Source organism: Sciurus vulgaris, assembly GCF_902686455.1.
Source record: "Sciurus vulgaris genome assembly, chromosome: 10".
NCBI lineage: Eukaryota > Metazoa > Chordata > Mammalia > Rodentia > Sciuridae > Sciurus > Sciurus vulgaris.
In genome coordinates this window covers 87,127,644-87,150,155 of record NC_136470.1, presented here as the reverse complement: position 1 = coordinate 87,150,155, position 22,512 = coordinate 87,127,644, and the positions used below count along the sequence as shown (strand labels likewise).

The 22,512-nt window shown below is 44.4% G+C and overlaps 1 protein-coding gene across 10 annotated transcripts in view; it reads right to left on the bottom strand.

The window, feature by feature from the left end:
• Window positions 1-22,512, bottom strand: part of DGKG (diacylglycerol kinase gamma) — a 213,766-nt gene that overhangs the window by 58,330 nt on the left and 132,924 nt on the right. For all 10 annotated transcript variants that reach the window (XR_013757270.1, XR_013757271.1, XR_013757272.1 and 7 more), the window contains one exon: window positions 8,827-8,917. Coding sequence is in view for 1 of the 10 variants with exons in the window: in XM_079100612.1 (XP_078956738.1) it covers window positions 8,827-8,917 (91 nt within the window). In the remaining 9 variants the exon portion in view is untranslated. The remainder of the gene's footprint in view (window positions 1-8,826; window positions 8,918-22,512) is intronic.

Genomic DNA, 22,512 nt, shown 5'->3' with positions numbered 1-22,512 from the left:
AGCTCTGCCACCCCCCACTTTGTGTTACAAATGGAGCAGGATAAGTCCCTTTTATTCTAGTGACTTCCAATAAAAAGGTGTGACTTAAGGCTGGTCAAGTGGCAATTTCTATTAATGTTCACACTAAATATGGGATTTTCACACTCTGGTTTAATTTTATAATCAACAAATAACTCCTGAGGGAAGTACTTCATTTCAGACTCTGTGATGGGCCTGGGAATACAGGATGAATAAGAAAGCCCTTGCTTCACAAAGCTGACTACCTAATCCGCATGCCAAGTCCTCTATCAACTAGAGACATGAATTAGGTGGAAAGCAGAAGTGTAATGCAGAGGACATCTCCTACTGATTGTACCTGGCTTTGTGGGGACACATGAGACTGGCATCACAAATGCAGGCTTAAAACTCATCTAATCTTGGAGTACTTGCTTCCTGAGACTCAGTTTCTTTGTTTAAATAATGAGAATAATAGACACTATGCACAGTTGTTATGAGGATTAAATAAAACAATGTCTGAAAGTGACAGAACAGAGCTGGCTATGTTCAGTGAGTGGCCACTATTGTCCTTCATTTGTCAATCCTTATAAACTTGAGTTATAATATGTATTTGTGTTCAGAGGCATTTATCCGATCCCTTGTGAGATTCTATGTCCTCCCTTTAAGAGTCATTTCTCCTACCTTCTTTGCTCCTTCTCTAAGGAAGACTAGGATCAGCAAATCTATGACCTCCCATACTAAGTTAAGAAAACAGACTTATCTGCTCCAGTCAACAAGACATATTTGTATTTACAATTCTCTAATAGTTCAGTTGTAGAGGAAAAAGAAGAATTGAAGTGTTTCTCCTCCCTGAGGTCCCCAAGTATCTGGAGGTGGTGATGGGGACCACGGATTCTTTTCAATATTCTAAAATGTCTAAGAGAATGAATACCTTTCCCACTGATGGGGCCTCATAGTTCATTTTTACTTAAAAAATGTAATTGTTTGGTGGCCATTGCTTGGGAAAAGTTACTCTTTTACCAAGACACCTTGTTGGCTAAAAAGCTAAGCCCTTTGGGGCAGAGGTTAGCTGACAGCATCTTCCAGAAACCTGTTGGTGGAGAGGGTTCTTATACAGCATGTAAATCATGTGACCTTCAGCCTTCGTCCTCTGAGATTTCCTGGGGTTCTGTCTGTCAAATCTACCATATATCACCCAACTACTTGGAGAAAGTGTGAGCATTAAACTTCATCTTTATAAAAGTTATTCCTAAGTCCTTGGAAGACACAAAGTCTATATCACCAGGGATCTAAAGACAAAAGCAAATCAAAGCAATTCACCAGGAACAAAGGAAGTGGGAAAGAACTGAAAAATAAAAGCATATGGAGGAATAGAGACTTGACGTGAACTACAGGGTGCACATTTGAGGGAAATGAAAGAGGGTCGTTTGAGAGAAAAAGTTATGCATCAGAACTGCAAGCAAACAATAGATTTTCTAAGGGAAAATGGACAGAAACAATTTCTTCTTGGTCAGCAGAACAATTCTAAGCATCAGCCAAGGAAACTGGTAGTAAATGCATGGTTGAAAGAAGTGGAGAGATGGGGATGATGTACTGCCTTTAACAATGGATGATGATTTAGCAAAACCAAACCATCGATCCCAGAGGTCCTCAGGAGGCCTGACGTTAACGACATGAGGGGGCTGATATTATTATGGGATTGAAATGAGGCCAGTGTTCCAGTGGTGCTGATCTGTTTGTTGGTGAGACTCTGGGTCACTTTTCTTTTTGCCCCTCCATATTTCGAGATGTTGTAACCGTGCATTTGCATTACTTTGCAAAGAGGGGAAAGAGGGTAGCTCACGTATCAGTAGAGAGCAGGAAGAAAGCCAGATAGAGGCCTCTGAGCAGGGAGAACAAGTAGGTGGACAAGAAGAGGAAATCCGAAGTGGCGAGAGCTGAACTTCACGTTCGCGCAATGGATGATGCTAGAAAGAGGAGAGCGCTGGACTTGACTGGGGAAGGGGACAGACCAGAAGGAGGACGTCTCTCTAAAGAGCATTCTAGTCTTACTTTTGCCTCTACAGTTTGATGCACATCCGGTTGCCCCTTTTATTTTCTCAGGTTCCCCCTCCATTTCATTCCCCGTGGCTGGCTGGCTGGCTTGAACGGTCACTTTCTGCCCTTCTTACTCCAAGTTCCGGCAGGCTCCACCTGCCGAGGCCAAGAAGGTTCATAGCATGACAGAAGAGACCCAGGCTTAAAGGTCTCATCTCCTTCAGTTTAAGAGTGTGTTATCCAGTGGGTGGGTGGCAAGGCGGAATAAGAGAGTGCCCCTGTTACAGTTTGAGAGCCAGGGGTTCTTCTCTGTCACGGTCTGGCTGGGTGAACGCAGTCAAGCAACTGAACCTATAAAGTCCTTCATTTCTCTCATTTGAAAAATAGTGGCACTGGATTGGACTGGAGTAGCTGAAGGAATTTACCTAACCTTAAATTGACTCTTTTATTAAACCCCTACCCTGCAGTACTGGGGAGTGAATGGAGAGAGGCTGACTCTGCTGAGCTATATCCCTAGCCCTTTATAAATGCTGAGGTAGGGTCTCGCTAAGTTGCTGAGACTGGCCTTGACCTTGGGATCCTCCTGCCTCAGCCTCTGGTGTAGCTGGGATTACAGGCCTGTGCCTCTGTGTCTGGCCTGACTCATTCTTTGTGAAGCTTCTTTATGCATATATAGCTGTGCTTAATTTTTAAAAAAATTTTTCCCCAAATTTATTCATCTTCTGCTGACTTGGTAAATAGTAGCTTTTATAATACACATTTCTTCTTTTAAAATTTGTTTTAATTAGTTATACATGACAGTAGAATGCACTTTGATACATCATATATAGTGAAGTATAATGTCTCATTCTTCTGGTTGTACATGATGTAGAATCCCACCGGTTGTATAGTTATATATGTACACAGGGTAATAATGTCTGATTCATTCTATTATCCTTCCTACCCCCTACCTCCTCCCATCTGTCCCTTCACTACCCTCTACCTAATCTAAAGTAACTCTGTTCTTCCCTAGCCTCCCCCCTTTATTATGAATTAGCATCCACATGTCAGAGGAAACATTCAGTCTTTGGTTTTTTGGGATTGGCTTATTTCACTCAGCATGATATTCTCCAGTTCCGTCCATTTACTGGCAAATGCCATCATTTCATTCTTTTTTAAGGCTGAGTAATATTCCATCATCTATATATACCACATTTTTTTATCCATGTTTCTGTTGAAGGGCACATAGGTTGATTTCACAGTTTAGCTATTGTAAGTTGAGCTGCTATAAACATTGATGTGGCTGCATCACTGTTATATGCTGATTTTTAAGTCCTTTGGGTATATACTGAGGAGTGGGATAGCTGGGTCAAATGGTGCTCAATGCTACTTTTAGGTTTTAGGATTCTCATAGGTGAGACCCACCCAGATCATGATATGGTACCTAGTTCACTCTGCACTTTTAAACCATTTTTTTTTTTTTTTTGTGGGGGGTGGAAGGTAAAATTCACAGAAGACAAAATTAATCATTTTGAAATATACAATTCAGTGGCATTTGGTAGAGTCACTCAATCTCTTTTAAGGTGTTAGACCAATACAGTTAATTGGGTGGTAGGGGGGATTGAACCCAGGGGTACTTAACCAATAAGCCACATCCTCAGTCCTTTTTTTGTAGTTTATTTAGAGAGAGGGTCTCACTAAGTTGCTTAGGACCTCACTAAATTGCAATTGGCTTTGAACTCAAGATTGTCTTGTCTCAGCCTCCCAAGCTGCTGGGATTACAGGTGTGCCCAACCTGGTTGGTTCTGTTTCGTTGTTTAAAAAAAAAAAAAAAAAAAAAGGCCCTTCACTGCACTCCCATGCTCATCTCAGGCTCAGTGCAGGAAATTCTCCAGGTCTAGCGTGAGAAGCACCTGCTGGGTCAGACAGTCCATAAATGCATTTAGTGTGGATTACCCAATCCGCTCCAAGGTGGTCTACCACGCAGGTTCCCACCAGCAGTTTCTGAGAGTCCCCATTTCTGCTCCTCCTTGCCAACAGTGGCTGGGACATCCATGGAGCACTAGAGAGCAGGTAAAAATATGGAACCAGCTCTAGCAACATCAGCGCAAAGAGAGCTCAGGGACACAAGGGTGAGTAAAAAACACAGGTTGTAGAGCGCAAAGTGGGTGCGGGGGACTTCAGGTTTACTTGTAGTATCTTATTTCTTTGATGAAAAGTACTGAAAGGAAATAAGAAACGATATTGAAAAATCAATTCTGAATGAGGGGGAAGTGGGAGTGTTTGATAAAACTGTCCTCAATAATTTGTTATTTTTAAAATCTCAGTGAAAAAGGGTAACAATATACAGAGATCCCCCACATATACTGGATTTTTTTGAACAGCATTTATGTTTCCCAGTGTCGGGTTCATTTTAGTGGAACTGACTAGCCTTCTCTTGTGAACATTGTTTTAAAGATTAGATTAAGTATCAAGGAGTTGGGGGAGTTCTTATTTTTAGGCAGAAAAATGAAATTTTTCTGCAGAATGTAAAATGAATGCTCGAGTTGCAGCTTGCCTGGTTTTTTCGACCTAACTGTGATCACGTCTAAAAATCTTTGCAAGGCTATTCTGAGCCTGGGCTTGGGGAGGTGACTCACTGTGAGCCTCCCTCACCTGTTTATGCAGGTGAAATCAGGTTAGGATAAATATAAAGGGTCTGTTTGGAAGCAAAGAGGCATGGGAGAGCACCCTGAGAGGAGGCCTTGGAAGCAGAATATCCAATGCCCCTGTTCCAGGTAAAGCCCATACACTCAGAAAGTATCTAGCACCCACATTGCAAGTAAAGCCCTTATTCTTAGTTCTTCTATGGAGACCATTTGCAATATTTTTAATGCTCCCTTCTTGATAAAGATAAAAATCTCATGCCTGATTGTAACGTTATCTGAATGTCACAATGAATCAGAGACTGTGAATAATTAGCAGAATGGATAGGTCCCATACCAGGTTGAGAGCATATGCTCTAGACTGAGCTTCTCAAGTGCCTTTCCAACCCTGACACTCTTGGGTTTCTGGCAAATGGGATGGAAGTCTGACCTGACCACTCATAGTTGTGAACCTCAGGTGAGCTCCTTACCTTCTCTCAGCCTCCTGTTCCCCTGCTCTGGGAAGGTGATTAGGACACTTGCCACCTAAAGCTGCTTTGCAGATTTAGGGAGACACTCAGCACTACCGCCAGTTCAATGAAAACAAAATAAAACAACAACAATAACAAGACCCCAAAAGAGGTGCCGGGGCACATGCCTGTAATCCCAGCAACTCTGGAGGCGGAGGCAGGAGAATTCCAAGTTCAAAGCCAGCCTGGGCAACTTAGTGAGAGCCTGTCTCAAAATAAAAAATAAAATGGGCTGGGGTCAGTAGCAAAGAGTACCTGGGTTTCATCCAGACCAAAAATAAATAAGTAAATTTCCCTATCAATAATTAAATTAAATGAATTAAATAATTAACTTAAAAAACACAAGGCTTCAAAAGTCTAACTCAAATAATCAAAGAGATAGGTCAGTTGCCTCCTACTCCATTATACAGATGTGAATACTGAGGCTCGAGTTCAGCAAATCACCTATCCCAAGAATAGAACAAAGCTAATCCCAGGCCTTGTGAGTCTCAGTTGGGGCCCCTTCACTGCAGCCAAGTTTCTGCAGGCGAGCCATAGATCTGGGTCACCTCCTTCCCTGCTTGAGTCATTGGGCTGCCAAAATAGGGTCCAGAGTGATCTGACTAGGGTGGCTGCCGGGACTCTTTGAATCTAGTTTCCTTAGCACTTGTTAAGTGAGCACTTGTTAAGGAAACACACCATCTTGTATTTCCTGGGCTATTTTCTTGTGTCAGGTGGGTATGAGCTTTATTTCAGAGATGGAACCAAGTCTCCTATTCCTTCTCAGTCAGTTACTAGCCTCAGAGAGTCTGTAAACCACATGAATGACTTTCAGTGGAGAACTTCTCTGCAAAGTCTCATTTGGGCTTTAGTTTCACTATCCAACCTTTGACTAAAGTGATCAAAAAGAAATAAATGGACTTCACTCTCTGTTCCCTGAGTTCCTTACAGTTGTGTCCTTTCTCAGGTCACCAAACCCCTCAGCTGTAGTTTCCTCATCTGCAGGGTGAGGACATGAATATCTGCCCAGCATGTCCCGTGGGTCAAGATAAAGTGAGATGCTGTGTGGAAAAATCTTTTGTAAGCTTTAGGGCAGTTTTCCTCTCCTACTGTCTCCTGCCGTCCGCCTGAATCTCTGATTCCTTCCTCAAATGAACAGTAGGACTGTGTCCTCTGATCTTTGAGAATCCTTTCTGGCAGAGTTGTACAACTGCCTGAACTGAGAGGGAATCGAACAGTCCCACAGATCATGGAGTTAAAAAGAACCGTGGACCCAGACTGAAGGATTTGCTGGGTTTTAACACTTGGTAGGTAAATCTCTGCCCAACTCACTCCAGGAGACCTGGAATCTTCTCTTCCCAGTTTCCAGCAATGAAGTCTCGATCAAGTATTGAAGGTATCTCAGCATCATCTTAAAAATGTGGCAATACTTACCTGGATGGTTTTCCTATCAAATGAGGATGTGTCATGGTAGGCAGTTAAAGCATGTGACTTTGTCCCTTTTTATTTTTTCTCTTCCTTCTATTTACCCTTCTAACTATCTTTGCCTTGGTTTGCTTTTTCATAAAATGGAGGTGATAATGGAATAATCCTTGGCCTACTTAGTTCACAAGGCCATTGTGTGACTTGGAATAAAGGCTGTGGCAGAGTTTTGAAAACAGCAAAATGATGTAGAAATACCTGTATGGGGTGTTCTGGGCCTCACTGACCTGGGGCTGGTGAGTCCCCCCAGGCCTGGGCTGCTGAGTGCTGCATCAGCCACGTTTAGATGGTCACTTAACGTGTCGCTTCTCTCACCTGCTTTCCCTGAGGTCCCTGATGCTCTCACAACTACCTGCTCTGCTTTGCATTCTCTTTACACCTGTCACTCACATGCCTTGTCCCCCACCCTCCACCCCACAGTCCCCCTCTGGATCACACAATAGTGGGTGGACCATACACCCACTGTTCTCTGAATGCAGAAATGGTGCCTGCCCCAATCTCTTGGGCTGTCAGAAGCCACTGTCACATGACAACCTTACCCCCACTTCCTCCAGCTTACCCTCATGAATAAATACTAAAAAGACTCATTATAGGGAGATAAGGAAAACAGGAAGTGCTTTTGAAAAGTCCCAACAACCCACAGTGTGAACAACCCCACTCCTCCAGAAGCCACCAGTGTCTTTTGCCACTAGACCACCAGCCCCCCTGCGGTTGAGGAAGTGCTGCTGTGTCTTGGACCCAGAGGGGACAGTGGGGCAAGGCCAGCCTGAAGCCAGGAGGGCGGGCCCTGGAGGCAAGGCCAGCTGCAGGGAGAACAGGCAGGCGCTGTGTGCAGCTGGCCGCGGTTAGGCCAGGGCTGTCCCTCACTTGTGGTACATTTAAAGAGATCCCACCAGGCGATCATGCCAACAGGAAAAATGCACACAGATCTCTGTTGGCCACACTCAATCCCCTGGCCAAAGCCTCCTCCTTCAGCCACAGTTCCCTGGCAGTGTGTTTGCCTGTAAATAGAGCAGGGTTGGCTCCTCAGCCTCTTCCAGGTGCAGGTGACCTCAGCCATCTACCACCTGGGGACCCAGTTCCCCTGGCTCCTGGGCCTCTGTGCCCACTGACTGAGCTGGCCAAAAGTACAGGGGATTAGGCAAGGATCGGTGCCTCCCACCCTGGTGTCAGTAACCTAGCAACCAAAGGGGAGAGGCAGGCAGGCAGATGAGTCAAATAGAGCTGCTCAGAACCTCTGGCTTAGTGTTTGTTTGTGAAAACTCCCTGGGAGTGTGCACACAGCCTCCCTTCCGGCAGGGAGTGGCATGGTGGGGCTTTCCCACAGTACTGCAGGCCTAATGCTCTTTTCAAAGGGATGCCCGGGCCTCCAGCACAGTCATGGAGGCTTTTGGGTGGCTAGAGACCAAGGAGAGGTGCTCACAGCAGTCCCTGAGAGACTTGGGGAGAGCAGCTCTAGAGAGGGGTGGGGGTGGGAAGCGGGGCTGCTTATCTACCAGGGGAGGGGTGCCAACAGGACAGGCAAACCATCCGAGGCAGGCTGCTACAAGTGCCGAAGAGTTAGGAACACGCGAACGCGCCAGTGGGATCAGCTGCGTAATTGGTGGGGCTCAGTTCAGAGTGAAAAGGCAGGGTGCTTCGTTTAAAAATCGCCAAGAATTTCAGGCCAAAGGCAGAAGAGCATTGGAATAGGACCCTTCTGAACACAGGGGCTCTGTGACTGCTCAGGCTGCACACTCACGAGGCTGACCGGCACCCCTGAGAGCAGCTCCCCGAAGCCAGTGGGTGAGCTGGGGGCGGTTTGGTCAACTCTCTACCTCCAAGCCCCCTACTCTGCTGCTTCATGGCCACCAGTTCCAGGCTTGGGACACTGCCTCTACCCCATAGCAGCCCCTCACCCTGTGCTGGTGGTAACTGTCCTTGTTTCTTTGGAGGGGTGGGGAGGGAAGCAGTTGGGTCACACTGAAGGACGGCTGAGAGCCAGAATGGACTGAGCGTCCCAGAGCCCCAAGGATTCCCTGGATAGACCCAGCAACTGGAGGCTTCTCATGGAGGCGTGGGGACAGGACAGACACAAAAAACAGACTGCACTCTGGCTCCCCTCTTAAGGACCCAAGAGGCTACATCTTGAGAATGCATGTATGATATTCCAGGAATAGAAACCAGTTCAGGAAGCCTTCTCCCCACCTGGAGCTTACCTCCAACTCGATGTGGTCGTGGAGTTTCTTGCAAGTGGCTGCAAAGGTCTCTGAGGTACCAAATTCAAAGTACCACAGCTTGTTCTTCATCCTGGAACACGGAGCAGAGACATGGCTCAATATTCTGTACTTGAAATGGTCAAGGAACAGAGTTATGTTATTTGGTCCAGGAGGCCCAAGTCCTAAGCATTCCCTAATCTTACATGTTTAGTACTTGTTAATCAGATGACCAAGGAATCGAAACGATTACCAACTGTTCTTGCTGGGACCTTAGATAAAACCTCATTCTTTCTTTCCTTTTTTTTTTTTTTTTTTTTTTTTGGTGCTGGGGATTGAACCCAGGGTCTTGGGCCTGCTAAGCAAGTGCTCCACCAATGGGCTACATCTCCAGCCCCAAACCCCCTCATTTCTCATACATCATGACAACTCTGGGTGAACTGGTAACTGCTCTCTGAACTTCTCTGAACTTTTCCTGATGCAGCTCGAAGCAAGCAGGAGAAAGGCCTGCTTGCCTTGAAGTGTATCAAGAAAGAGCTCCATGGAAAATCAACCAGAGGTGGCAAATGACAACATGCTCTGGTCTGGTAACTCTCTCTTCAACTACTAATTCAGCGGAACTTAGGTAGAGCCCTCTTTTGGGTATGGCTGAGGTACCACAGGGGAGCCATTTGAGACTTAGGGCCTGCGGTCTTAGGACAGAGGAGATAGATCCACACCACACTTACACAGCCAAAATATATGCTGCTTTGTCTTTTCTCTGGGGGAAGCAGAGAGAAGCAATAGATTGCAGGAAAGTTTGATAGCAGTAGTCACCCCCCCACCCAAATATATTTGCTTAGACCACGATGACCCTTCATTTAGAGGTAGATGTTGTCAAATGTGCTTCAAAGTAGGAGCTCACCATTTCAAACTTTAAAATTTTTGAACATTTGCTTGAGAGAGAGAGAGAGAGAGAGAGAGAGAGAGAGAGAGAGAGAGAGAGAGAGAGAGAGAGAGAGAGAGAGAGAGAGAAAAGCAATCAATGGGGTTCCCGAGTAGCTGGGGCTTTGCAAAGTCAGATGGTGTGCCTGATACTTGGTGGTTTTGATCAGATGGTCTCACCAGGAAGTGTTTCTGAAGGTATTCCATTCCTTCCACCCCAACTGTCACCCCATTATCAGGGTCTGGCTAAGAGAAGGGACACCTGTCCAGTTTACAAGCTGACAGATTTTGCTAAGGAAGGATTAAGCAAAATCACATTCCTTCTGGCACTCAGGAGAGAGGAAGCCACCTTGAATGTCGCTAATCCTCTGTCCTTAGATTTGTGGACCAAGGGGAAGGAGCATTCTCCAGAGGGGAGGAAGGTTCTTATTTCTTTCTGATTTTCCTTCAGCCACAGCAGATGACTCATCAGAATGACAGACATCTTCTCTGCATCATTTCTCCAACAGTCTACCTAGAATTTGGAGGTGAGACTGTGTTCTTCCATTTGTATGAAGATTTCTAAGATCTAGTTGGTTGGGAAGTAGCCTTTTTGATCATTAGTGTGCATAAAAATAAGTGATAAATGATGAAGGAAATAAGAACAAGTAAGGTGTAAGGAATTAAGCCTTATAAAAAAGTTGGAAGGACTGGGAGTGATTTAGACCTGTGATTCTCATCTAGTGTGCCATGCACAGGTGTGCCTGAGATACAGCTATATAGTCAATGTCAGGAATAGCTGTTTTCAGTTTTTAAGCATGCCATGATGTAAAAACCACTGGGGAGCATTGTTCTAAATAGGGGTTCCCTCAACAGAGATGTGTGGAAATGCAGATTCTGATTTAGTAGTTCAGGGCCGGAGCATGTGATTCTTCATTTTATAACAAGTTGTTGCTGGTGGTTGTAAGTAGACTCTATCTATAGTTTTCAAATGTTAGTATTCATAAGAATTTCCTAGGGAATGTGATTAAAATGCTGCTTCCAGAGCTCCAGTAGGGTGTTGTGGGGTGAAGTCCAAGAATATGCATTTTTATGAGTGTTCTGGTGATCGTTATGTGTATGGTCAGTGGACAGGACTTTGAGAAACATTGCTGTAGATCTCATTGCGTGAAAAACATGGACAAGGACAGAACTCATTAGACCTGAAGGAGTGAACTCCTCAGGGAGAACAGATTGAGAGTCAGTTGCCTTTCAACAGTCAACGATGGAAGAGACCAAGTAACAGGAACAGCACAGATCATCGGAATCACCAAGGTCAAGCATCCCTTTCCAGCAGCAAGAGCATCTCTGTAGCCAGGAGACTTGCATAGTGAGTCCATTTTCAAGTAGCACTGCTGGTCTGAATCATGACTTTTGGAAAGTTATTGACAGGAGATTTAGAGTTTTAATAAAAATTTCTGGAAGCCAGAGCTATTTTTTTGTCCATTCGTGGTTCTCCTGATGATCTAATAAAGTTAAGAAGGTCAGTATCGCAGAAGGACAGAGGATCAACTGCACTACTCATCCATTGCTGGCTGTGCTACTTCTGGAAAGTTGTTTGATCTCTTTAAACCTCAGCTTTCTCATCTGTAAAATGGAGATAGTAAGATCTACTTCAAAGGATAGTTGAGAAGATTAAATAACAGCAAAGTGCTTCACATAATACTCATTGCTTATCAAGAACTTTAGTTAATTATATTAGCTAGTACCTTCAGTTGACATATTTGGATAATGGTAAAGCAAAAATGATAGATTTTGTTGTATAGTGGTAGATATTATGTAGTCATATTTTTCTGGGCAAGAAAAATATATAGTCATATTTGTTAGATCAAATGTCTTCACTTTTGGCTAAAATATATGTTCCCCCTCATGACTAATTTAATAGATTTTTTTTCCCAGAGTCAGAGACCACACCCAAATCCTTGGTTAATTATTTTGACTAGTCACATGATTAGCCAAAGACACAATGTGATTGCATATATGCTTCTGAGAAAGTGCACATTTGATGCGAGACAAAATATTTATAATTCAACAAACATTCATTGTGCCAGGGACCAGGAAAGGGTGTACCAGATGCAGTCAAGAACAAATGCAGCATTCCATGAAACAGGAACCTGAAAGGAGAGGCAAGGAAGCAGACTACTTTGTGATGCACTGTGTACTATGTACTGGGGTATATAGGAGGGATACCGAAATCTTAGATGGGTGAGGGGAAGTTGGAGCAAGCATTCAAGGAGAAAGTGGAGGACAAGCATTCAAGGAAGAGGAAGAAGCCCAGGTGTCTTAGTTTGTTTTCCATTAGTATAACAAAATACCTGAGACAAGGTAATTTGTAAAGAAAGGAGGTTAGTTTAGCTTCCATTCTAAGAGCATGGTGCTGGCTTGGCTTCTGTAACAATCATGGTGAAGAAGCTAAAAGGAGAAGTGGGTGTGTGCGGAAGGAACACATGTTTGAGAGAGGAAGCAAGACAAATCAGGGGAAAAGAAAGAATGACTTAAGGAAGCTGAATGTGCCTTATAATAAGCCACTCTCAAGGGAACTACATTAATTCCTTCATGAAGGAATTATGATCTGAATACCTCTTAAAGCCCCCACCAACCTCTCAACATCATTATAGGGGGACCAAGGCTCAACATGAGTTTTGGTGGGGACACAGCACATTTAAACCATAGTGCCAGGCACTGAATTAGAACTCAAGGTGGGGCTTGGCCAGGTTTGGTTGGAGAGGCAGACTGGAGCAAGATCGTGAAGACAGAGATGCTACTCTTGGGTGTCTGAGTTTGATCTTAAAGTCCATAGGGAGTCGAGGACCATTCTTAAATTGTAGTGAGGCAGGTGGTAGTATTAGTAACTTGATCAGATTTGTGTTTTGTATAATTTAAAAATTTTTACCTTTTGGTACTGGGGATTGAACCCAGGGGCACTTTACCACTGAATTACTTCTCAGTTCTTTTTTATTGAGACAGGGTCTCTCTATGTTGCCCAGGCTAGCCTTGAATTTGCAATCCTCCCACCTCAGCCTCCCAAGTTGCTAGAATGACAGGTGTGTACCAATGTGTCTGGCATATTTGTATTTTTTAAAGATCATTGTGTGCAGCTATGGAGAATGGACTGAAAGGGCTAACACAGAAACTGAAGACTTGGAGAACAGTTTGAATGTGGTAGAGGAACTGAGGAGAGAATTGGGAAGGGTCTGAATAAAGGTAAAAGGTGTTGGGGGAGATTCACAAGCTAACGCTTAGAAGGTGGAATTGACAGAGCTGGCTAATTGTAAGGAGTGAGTGAAAAAGAGTTAGTCAAAGTGACACCTCAAGTTTTGTCTCAGATGACATGATAGATGACAGACAGCATTTTCTGAGAGGCACTGGACATCAGTTTTCTAGGGGTGTAACTGAAGGATAGCACTTTTTGGCTTCAGCCCATCCATCCATCTATCCACCCATTCACCTACCCATCCATCCATTCATCTGTCTGTCCATCCATCCAACCACTGAGCATTTATTGATAACTATTATGGGCCCTGTGCTGTGTAAGACCTAGAAGTAAGTGACAAGTAAGATAGGCAGGATCTCTGGCCTCACAGAGCTTACATACTTTTAATAGCTTCACCTAGACTCTAACATTCGACCACTGACCCACAGGAGACCATGTGTTCAAAATCTAAAAGTTTCTATTTGTGATTTTTTTCCAGACAGGGTTTTGCTAAGTGGCCCATGCTGGCCCTGAACTTGTGATTCTCCCACCTCAACCTCCTGAGCATTTGGGACTACAGCTGTGCCCCATCAGGCCTGTCTCTATTTGTCCTCTTTTAACACAGGCACTTTTTGGTTAAAAATGAATGCATTCTATTCTCATGGACACCCACCCCCACCCTGCTGACTTTTTTTTTTTTTTTTTTTTTTTAAACCAGGGATTGCTTAGCCACATCCCAGCCCTTTTTTATATTTTATTTAGAGACAGGGTCTCCCTAAGTTGATTAGAGCCTTGCTAAGCTTCTGAGGCTGGCTTCAAACTCTCAATCCTCCTGCCTCAGCCTCCTGAGCTGCTGGAATTACAAGCGTGCACCACTGTGCCCAGCACTTGGCCCTTTAGTTTTTTTCACTTTGTTAAAAAATTTTCATGTCTTATCACATTTATTTCCCAGAACCTTGGTGGTAGATAATCAGAAATTAAAGAAATTCAAGATTGGGCTGGGGTTGTAGCTCAGTGGCAAAGCATTTTCCTAGCATGTGTGAGGCTCTGGATTTGATCCTTAGCACCACATGAAAATAAAATAAAGGCATTCTGTTCATCTGCAACAACAACAACAAAAAAGTACCCTTAAAAAAAAAAAAAAAAGAAAGATTGAATTTTCCTCTGCCTCATCTTCCTTTCCCACCATCAGCATGACTCTGCCATAATCACTTTTCCAACATCTCTGGCAAGAGCCTAGAGGCAGGTGATACCCTACCATGGGAGGCAGGAGACACAGCCCCTGTCTCCTTGCCAAGCAGACAGCCTGAGCACCAGATGTTCCTACTTTTTTGAAGATGATTTCCCAGCCACTTCACCTGCCTTCACTGAAGACTGTGCTGCTGACCGTGGCCTTGGGCTTCTGTCTATTTCACCTGGCATCGTACAAGAACATGGCATTTGGAAGCTGCAAGGCCAGAGTTTAGGCCTGACTTTGCCACTTCCTGACTGGGCAAGTTATTTAAGTTCTTTGAATCTTCACTTCTTTTTCTACAAAGTCGGGGCATTATTTTCTACCCATCTAAGTTGTGAAGGGAGGTGTGGAATGCACAGGAAGTGCCAGTACCGCTCCTCCCTTGTTGCTAGGAGTCACAGTCTCTGGAGGACTCAATCCCTGAGGCCATAGGGACAAGGGCAGGAGCAGGGTGGGGGTCTATCCCAGGTGGCCAATATTTTCTGAAAAAAATAAAACTAACAATGTTTTAATGACTGTTGGAATGTGTCCTCAGCATCTCTCTTCCTGAGTTTTCTTTGGCGGCTTTTTCTTTCCCTCTCATAATCACCTTTCAGCTGGAGATGACTAATTCTTAGCCAGTTGTCCTGAGGTTGATTCCCAGATCCACAAGACTCCTAGGTGCCAGGTCAGGCTCTAGTCTTATCCAGGTGAACCCATTCTTGAGGCAGAAGAGTCTCTTCTGGGGTCCAAAGAGCTCTCAGCCATGTAGAGGAATGAGAAATACCAGTAGTGACACCGCGGAGTGACTGTTTCTGGGCTCTCTTAATTTCCCCGTGGTTTATAAGACAATAACATCAATTGCACACTAGTTAGTTGACTCTTTTCATTTGACAGATGAGGAAAAAAGACGACTAATTAAAAATGTTCTTTTATGTTTGTCAGCCATTTAGGGCTGGAATCAGTCATCATCCTGACAGCTATGAATAGCCTGTTTTCAAGGGTGCCCATAAGTGAAACCAAGCTAGCCGCTGGGCATCTGTACCAGCGGAGGCAATGTATTTAGCTCTCTCCACCACCACGAGCTCCTGGTGGCCCTTTTCTGAGAATCAAGGAAGTTTTAAAGGCAATGGACTTTTGAAGTTGTCAGAAGTCAAAACATGAAAACATTTCTTTGGGCTCAGAAGTTTACACAGAGAACACTATAGTTATTTCTAGAAATAGAAGCCCTTGAAGTGAAGGTGTTCCTTTTTGTGGTTTGGGCTTTGATAATCAGGTTCCCCGAGTAGCTCATGACTCAAATAGTTAGTTGGGCCCTCGATGTCAGTCAGTGTCAGGTTGGGGGACCTGGAGAGACAGATGCTACCCACAAGACGGTGTTGTGTGGAGGGGGCAGAACCATGTGGTGGAGACTATGCTGGACCAGCAGGCAGGAGGCCGCCTTCCAGTCTCTGTCCTCATACACACCAGCATGTGACACCACTAGAGTCACTTGTGATTCCTAGGCCTTAGTTTCATTAACTTACAATGCAGGGCTAGGACTAACTGATTTCTAACGTTCCGCCGAGCCCCCCGAGCAGTCTGAGGTAACACCATACGGACAGGGTGGGAGGACCCAGGTGCTGCACAACACTCACCCTGTAGGAGTGTGGGCCCAAGAATGACCAGAGCTGCCATTTTTGAAAGAGAATCCTGAAATGTGTATTTTTTAATGTAATATATCTTGAATATTAGTGTTGGCAACTAATTTGACTTTATAAGAGAACACGGTATAGTCCAAACACTACACATCTGGTAAAACTATACTTAGCCAACAGGCCATTTCTGGACATTAATTTTCATAAGGTTCATATCAATTAAAAAGCAAAACAAACGATCTCACATAATATCCTTTTGGGTTTGCTGGGTTATTAGTGGTGTTATTCCTACTTTCACTGAAGATACTAGACTAGGATCTGATTTTTAAGGTAGATCATAATCCAGTAAATTAAGCAGGCATAGCAGAAACACAGAAAGGGCAAATGCAGCTACAGTTGATGCACATCTAACAGAATGATAAATGTTAGTAATAATATTGAGAGCACTTTACCTGCTAACATCCTATGGTATTTGAATCCCAAATGCGTTTGGAAGTTTAGTAATTGTTTTAACCAAAGTTTACATCAAGAGTTAAAACAAAACAAGGCAGGTGGACTCTCAGACCAAGATGTCTAGTCCTGGAAGGGGCTGGTGACTGTACCCTCACAGGTGCTACAGAGGCCATCTGTATCATCCGCACACTCAGCTGCCTGGCCCATCAGAGGGCTTATCACCACCTCTAATCCACCCTGCCTGCTGTCCTCTGTTCTCACTGCTCATCATTATGGGCACTTGGTGACCCTCAGGCACGGAGCTGCGGATAGAATAATCTTTCCCAAGGCGCAGCAGTGGCCCCTTCGGTTCAAGGGAAAGTGAATACCCAACAAGCAGGAAGGAGGCTTTATAAATAGCTGTTCTTGTACTCTGAATCGGACTCTTGTGCCTGCTGCTCCTGCCAACAGATTTGTGCTGGCTGAGTGTATTTCGGCTTCAAGGAGCAAGGTATTCCCTGGCTTTGTTCCATATTTGAGACAAGACGGGCGTTCATGGCACTCAGTAAAATCTATGTTGATGAATGATGAGGGGACTGGAGACCACAGATCAGGAGGGAGTGGGCGGAAACACAGGGAGCAAGAAAGAGGGGCGAGCTCAAGAAAGGGCCTGAGGTGGGGAAAAGGCTGATACTGGAGGGGAAACTTGCTCAGGATGTAACTTATTGTATAAGTCCGAAATTCCCTTCACCTATGAAGACACTTCCTCAGTCATTTGCATGTGTGAAAAATTACCTGTAAAATCACAGATGACAGATTGTTCACATTTTAAGTGGTCTTTGGGATTCAGGGATTCCTAGTCAAGGGATCACAGGTTTCAAGGAGTCTTTCAAAGTATAAATGAAACTCATGAGTTGCTTTTAACATGGCCTTAATGTAGAATAGTATTCGTGCAGTTAATCACAATACAGGTGACACAGGCTAACTAATGGGTTAAATTTCTTTTTTAAAAAATAATTAAACCAATTACATCACTTGGTAACCAGAGAAACTGACTGAATGGTAAATGGATGTTGAATAATAAAAATGAGAAAACTACTAAGATCAGCTTTATGACTGACAAAAATCTTACTCCATAAGGTACCCATGGTGGGCAGTGGTAGGGGATGATTAGAAATATGTGATGGTAAAAGGGCACACACAGACCCACGCCACACCAGGGCGGCCGGTGGTTTTTGTCTGAGTCATGGCATCCTTGTGGTAACTGTTAGAACTGAGATCAGTCCTTGAAGGTGCAGCAGGGGAGGTCAAGAGCCGGAATGGAAATGCCAGCTCCTGATTTCCGGTCCCTACCCTTTACCCCTTCACTCCCCTCCGTGCCCAGCTTCCACTGCTGTGCCCAGAGGCATCCAACAGAAATGGAACAGCCAACCCAAGTCCCAAAAGGTAGTGACTCCAAAGCTGTGGGCTGGGTTTGCTCCTATTTAATACCCAGATTCCATGCATGGGCCCCAGATCCCAGCTCAGGTCTGGCCACTCTGATTGCTTGGAATTCCATGACACTCATCAGAGAGTCCATTGTCTTGGCCTCCCAATTGGTCTTTCAACTCTATCTACACTTAGCCCAAAGTAACAAAGGGCCAAGCCTGAGTCTTCAGGATGTTTTTCTAGTCAGTTTCTGTTCTTGCCAGGAAAAAGGAGCTCCCTTCCCCAATCACAAAAAAAAAAAAAAAAAAAAAAAAAAAAGGACAAAAAATTCAAAATTTGGCTCTTTCTTGGCAATTCTTTCTCCTTTTGAAGAGTTATTCAGTTTCGTGGAAAGAAAATCCCCTTCAGGCCAGTTTGGCTGGAGCATTTATCAGTGAGCAAAGTCAAATACTGGGACAAAAAGAAATCCTTGCCTAGAGGGAGAGGGGGAGGGTTGGAGAGGAATGTCTGCAGTGTCATTCAGTCCAGGACCTGAAGGTGCACAGGAACAGTTAAGACACAGGCAGGTGAGGACAACTTACTGAAACATAAGCCCCAAAGGCCTGAGAAGGTGGCTTTTTGCTAGAACTGAGCCTCTTGCTGAGAAAGGCCACTTCCTGCGTCCTGGCCAACCAAGGTTATAAAGGGGAACTGCCTGCGGGGTGGGCAGAGGCAAAGCCAGGAAGCAGGTCCATATTTCACCAGCTGGACCCCAGGGAGTGCCTGTAGAGCTCTGCCTCACTCTCTGCTCTCTTCTCCTACTCAACCTGGCCCTCAGCTGTTAGGATGAATCTCAGTCCCCACATGTCACATGTTGTCTGCACTCCTGAACTACGCTGGCTGCCTTACACACCCAAGGGTCCCCCTGGTCTTTTCCCAAAGGATCCATCTATGGTAGGTACTGCTAGGGCTATTTGTAGATGAGGCTGAGACAGATGAAAAGCTAGATGGGGAATGATATTATGGAGTCAGGGGACGTAGGCTGAATGTGCCTGATCTCTCTCCCACAACCAGCCCTTCTGAACATGAGGCAGTGCCCAACTTACGATAGGTCAGGTTACAAAAGTTCCTTGGTTAAGCCAGTTGTTTGTTACTCTGAGCACATTTCCCCATAGAAACAATATTATGTTGAGGTTGGGCTCCTGCACTTGCCCACAAAAGCCAATTAACCCCTCAGTACCGAAAGTACAATGTCTAGTTTTGGAGCCAGGTTGGTGGAGCTGAAGGAACTCTGGTTAGAAGCCAGAAAGGTCTGGGTTCAAGCCATAGTTCATTTACTTCCTTTATGTCCTTGGGCAAGCCATTTAGTTTCTGTCTCTTAGTTTCTTCATGGTTGAATTGGGATAATATCACCTTCCTGGCTGGGTTGTTGGGAATATTGAGTGTGTATCTATCATACATATGACAGACACTCACATAAGCCCAAAATAGAATTTCTTGTATGAAACTGGCTTTGTGGCCTCATGAATTCTGAGTGCTAGCTTGAAATACAAGCAGTAATCTTTCCTGCTGAATTTGGATTGGTGGTTTTTGCTTTCCTCAACTTCCTGAGCAAGAAACATGGAGTCTTTTGGACTCCTGAAGTCCCCAGCAGTGACCCTGAAGTCTGAACTGGAATTATTGCTAGGATGGGGCTGGAGATGCCAGAGGGAAAAGTGAGAAGCAGAGGGAGCAGGAAGGGTAGTAGAGGGCACACACTTAGCTACATATCATATTTCTTTCTTTTGCTATCATAAAACTCCAGCACGGTCTGGTGACCTCCTCCCAAGCTTCCTGTGCCTTCCACACCCTCAACCAGCCTGCTGCCTTCTGGTCAGATGAAGTCCAGAGAAAGTTCTTTCTTCTGTTTCCCCTATCTCTCAATCATGAAACCATTAGCAAGGCAAGTCAAAAATTCATTAGATGGGGCAGATGCCTGAATAAATACCCACTCCCTTCCCTATGCCACCTCCCTCCTGCGCCAGTTAAAAAAATCTTAAATAGAAAAGCATCAGCCTTGCTCTGCCTGAGAAGCTGTAGTATACACTGCCAGCAAAATCTTTTCAATTTCGTCCTTTTGCAAATCTCAGCCATATGCTCTGTGCTTTGCTTCCACTCTGACGTGTGTGACTTCTTACACTTGTGTGTGCGTTCTTAACACCCATCTCAGTGACTGTGATTTATGTGAACCTGTCATCCTCCGTCAGTACCTAGTCCTGCTCTGTAGATGTGTGCTCCACCCCATCCTGTCGTTACCTGCTGTCTCTAAGGTCCAGCTGTCTCCCCTAAGACCATGACTCAGTCAGTGTGCCCCCTCCCTCTGTGCCATTGGCAAATGTGCCCCAGCTGTAGGTGTGACCCCCATGTTCCTCCCTTCCAGTTCCTCAGGAGAACTGCTTGGCACCACCTCTGCCGGTGCCTCTTATTTCTAGCCTACACCTGCTGCCCCTCCGTGGGCAGTTTCATTTGAACATTCTCTACTTTATCCCCCTTAAATCTCAGTTTAAAGCTCTCCTGTTTGGTCTTCAAGTCTGGCCCAAAATATTCCTCTTGGTTTACGTGACAAGCTCCCGATTCCTTGCCAGGGGCCTCTCATTCCAGCTTCAAAATCCATGGTCCAGAAGAACAGTTGTTCTTAGATTAGCTACAGAACAGCTCTGTTTCCCACTGGTGCCCATTTCTTCCAAAATACTTTATTCTGCTTTCAGTAGGTTAGAATCTATATTAAAGGCTCTATAATATTGTACAGAACAGAAACAAATTTAATTTGGACTTTCCCAGGTGCATTTAATGAACACCACCCCCTTCATATTCCTGTTAATTTCCTCTTGCCGTCCTATGGAATGCACATCAACAATGCTACTTACCATAATGCGTGCTAGAAGACAATTTAGGTAACTATCTCCACAGGCTCATCAAGAGTCAAATCTCGTGATGAGTCTATTAATTATTCTCTTCTTTTCCAGAAGGTCCGAATCTATCCTCTTTGGGCAGAACCTCGTACTTTTGTTTCATTTTTTTTTTTTCCCCCAAATGGGGATTGGGCTTTTGTTCTTTATTTCCATGTTCTATCTCTTATTCAAACTCTGAATTTGCTTTATGTTCTCTTTGGCCTCCTGAATTCCTTTTCTTTTTGAATCATCTCTTTTATGACATCTAGGAATCCTTTACTGCTGCAAATACACTGACCTCTTAAATTTTCCTAAAGCCCATTCATTTTCTTCTTTGGTAGGGGACTAGTTTATATTTATTATGTCAATCATTTGTGACCAAAGTCAAGCAAGAAAAATAAATAATTGGTTTCCACCTCATCCTTATGGTTTTCAATTCCTGGGATCAATATGGCAACTTGGAAGTCCAAGCATGTTATGGGGTCCAGGAATGATTTGACTTGCACAGTGAATTTTTTTTTTTTTTTTTTGGTACTGGGGATTGAACTCTGGGGTACTCGGTCACTGAGCCACACCCCCCGCCCGATTTTGTATTTTATTTAGAGAGAGGGTCTCACTGAGTTGCTTAGCGTCTTGCTATTGCTGAGGTTGGCTTGAACTGGTGATCTTCCTGCCTCAGCCTCCCAAGCTGCCTGGATTACAGGCGAGCGCCACCTTGCCCGGCTCTGCACAGTGATTTTTTTAAATTGGAAAATGGTACATTCACACTTGGAGTCCAACTTCTCTTAGGAAATCGTCCATTAATATTAGGTTCCTTTTCAACCTGACAACAGTTGACTGGAACTGAGTACTGTCTGATTCCCTTAAGCTCTCTCCCAGTTTGCGGGACCCTCATTATTCCGAGCCTCATATCCATCCACGCTGTCATTTACATTAACTGCCAGGCTTCTGTAGGCATTTGGATTTATGACCCCTCATATATGCCTTTGTAGTTTCCTCCTGGAAATTTTCTTGGAAGCTGACTCAAAAGTGTCTCCCTTCTATCCTTCCCAATTTGATCCTTCCTATCTGATAAGCTGGCACCTTTGGTCACGAGTCCTAATGTGTGTCTGATTTCAAGGGCTGACTGGCTGCAGCAGGATGAGAGCTGAAGCTCTTGGTGTTTACAAAAGCTCATATGCACAGAAATAAAATATCCGCATCTACATCTTCTGGGAGAAAATATTTTCTGTTGCTTTGTGTTTATAAGTTAGGGTACAATCTGGTAGGCATATCAACTATTCCACAATCATGAAACACTGAGTAATAAACTTGACTTTTAACTACTGGAAAAGCAGGTTCTACAGTTCTTCAAATCTCTTCTTTTCTAACCCATTGACTTATTGTTGACTATCTCATCACCCACCCCCACCCACCTATGTTCTTATGTTCAGTTAGTGGAGGAAAAGGTTATATAATATCTGAACCCAGCCATCAGCTCAATTCAGAGGGCATTCTGTTATGTTATCTTCATCCCTGCCCCGTGCAGAGCCACAGAAACTCTGATTATGAATAGCTTCTGTCCCTCTCCCCAACCAAGTTCACGGAGAACGTGATACTGAAGAGGAAAGGGAGAACCAGACTAATTGGAACGCTCTGTGTTGACAGCTCCAACAAAAGCCAAGATAAACGGGGTTGAGATTTTAATGTACTCAGGATCTTCCCGCCACCTCTTACTCTATGGTAACCTGAAGCTGGAGTTTACGGACACACTTTTGGCTCATTGAGTTCAAAGGCAAGGTAGAGCACTTGTCTTGATTGGCACTTTGGAATGCTCTCCAAAAAGGCCCACTTCCAAGATTAAAGGAACTCTCCATTCAGTAAAAGAGAAGACATCTTCTACTAGACAATGAGGAATTTCGATTTAAGTGTAGGTTCAAGTAACATGAATATTCA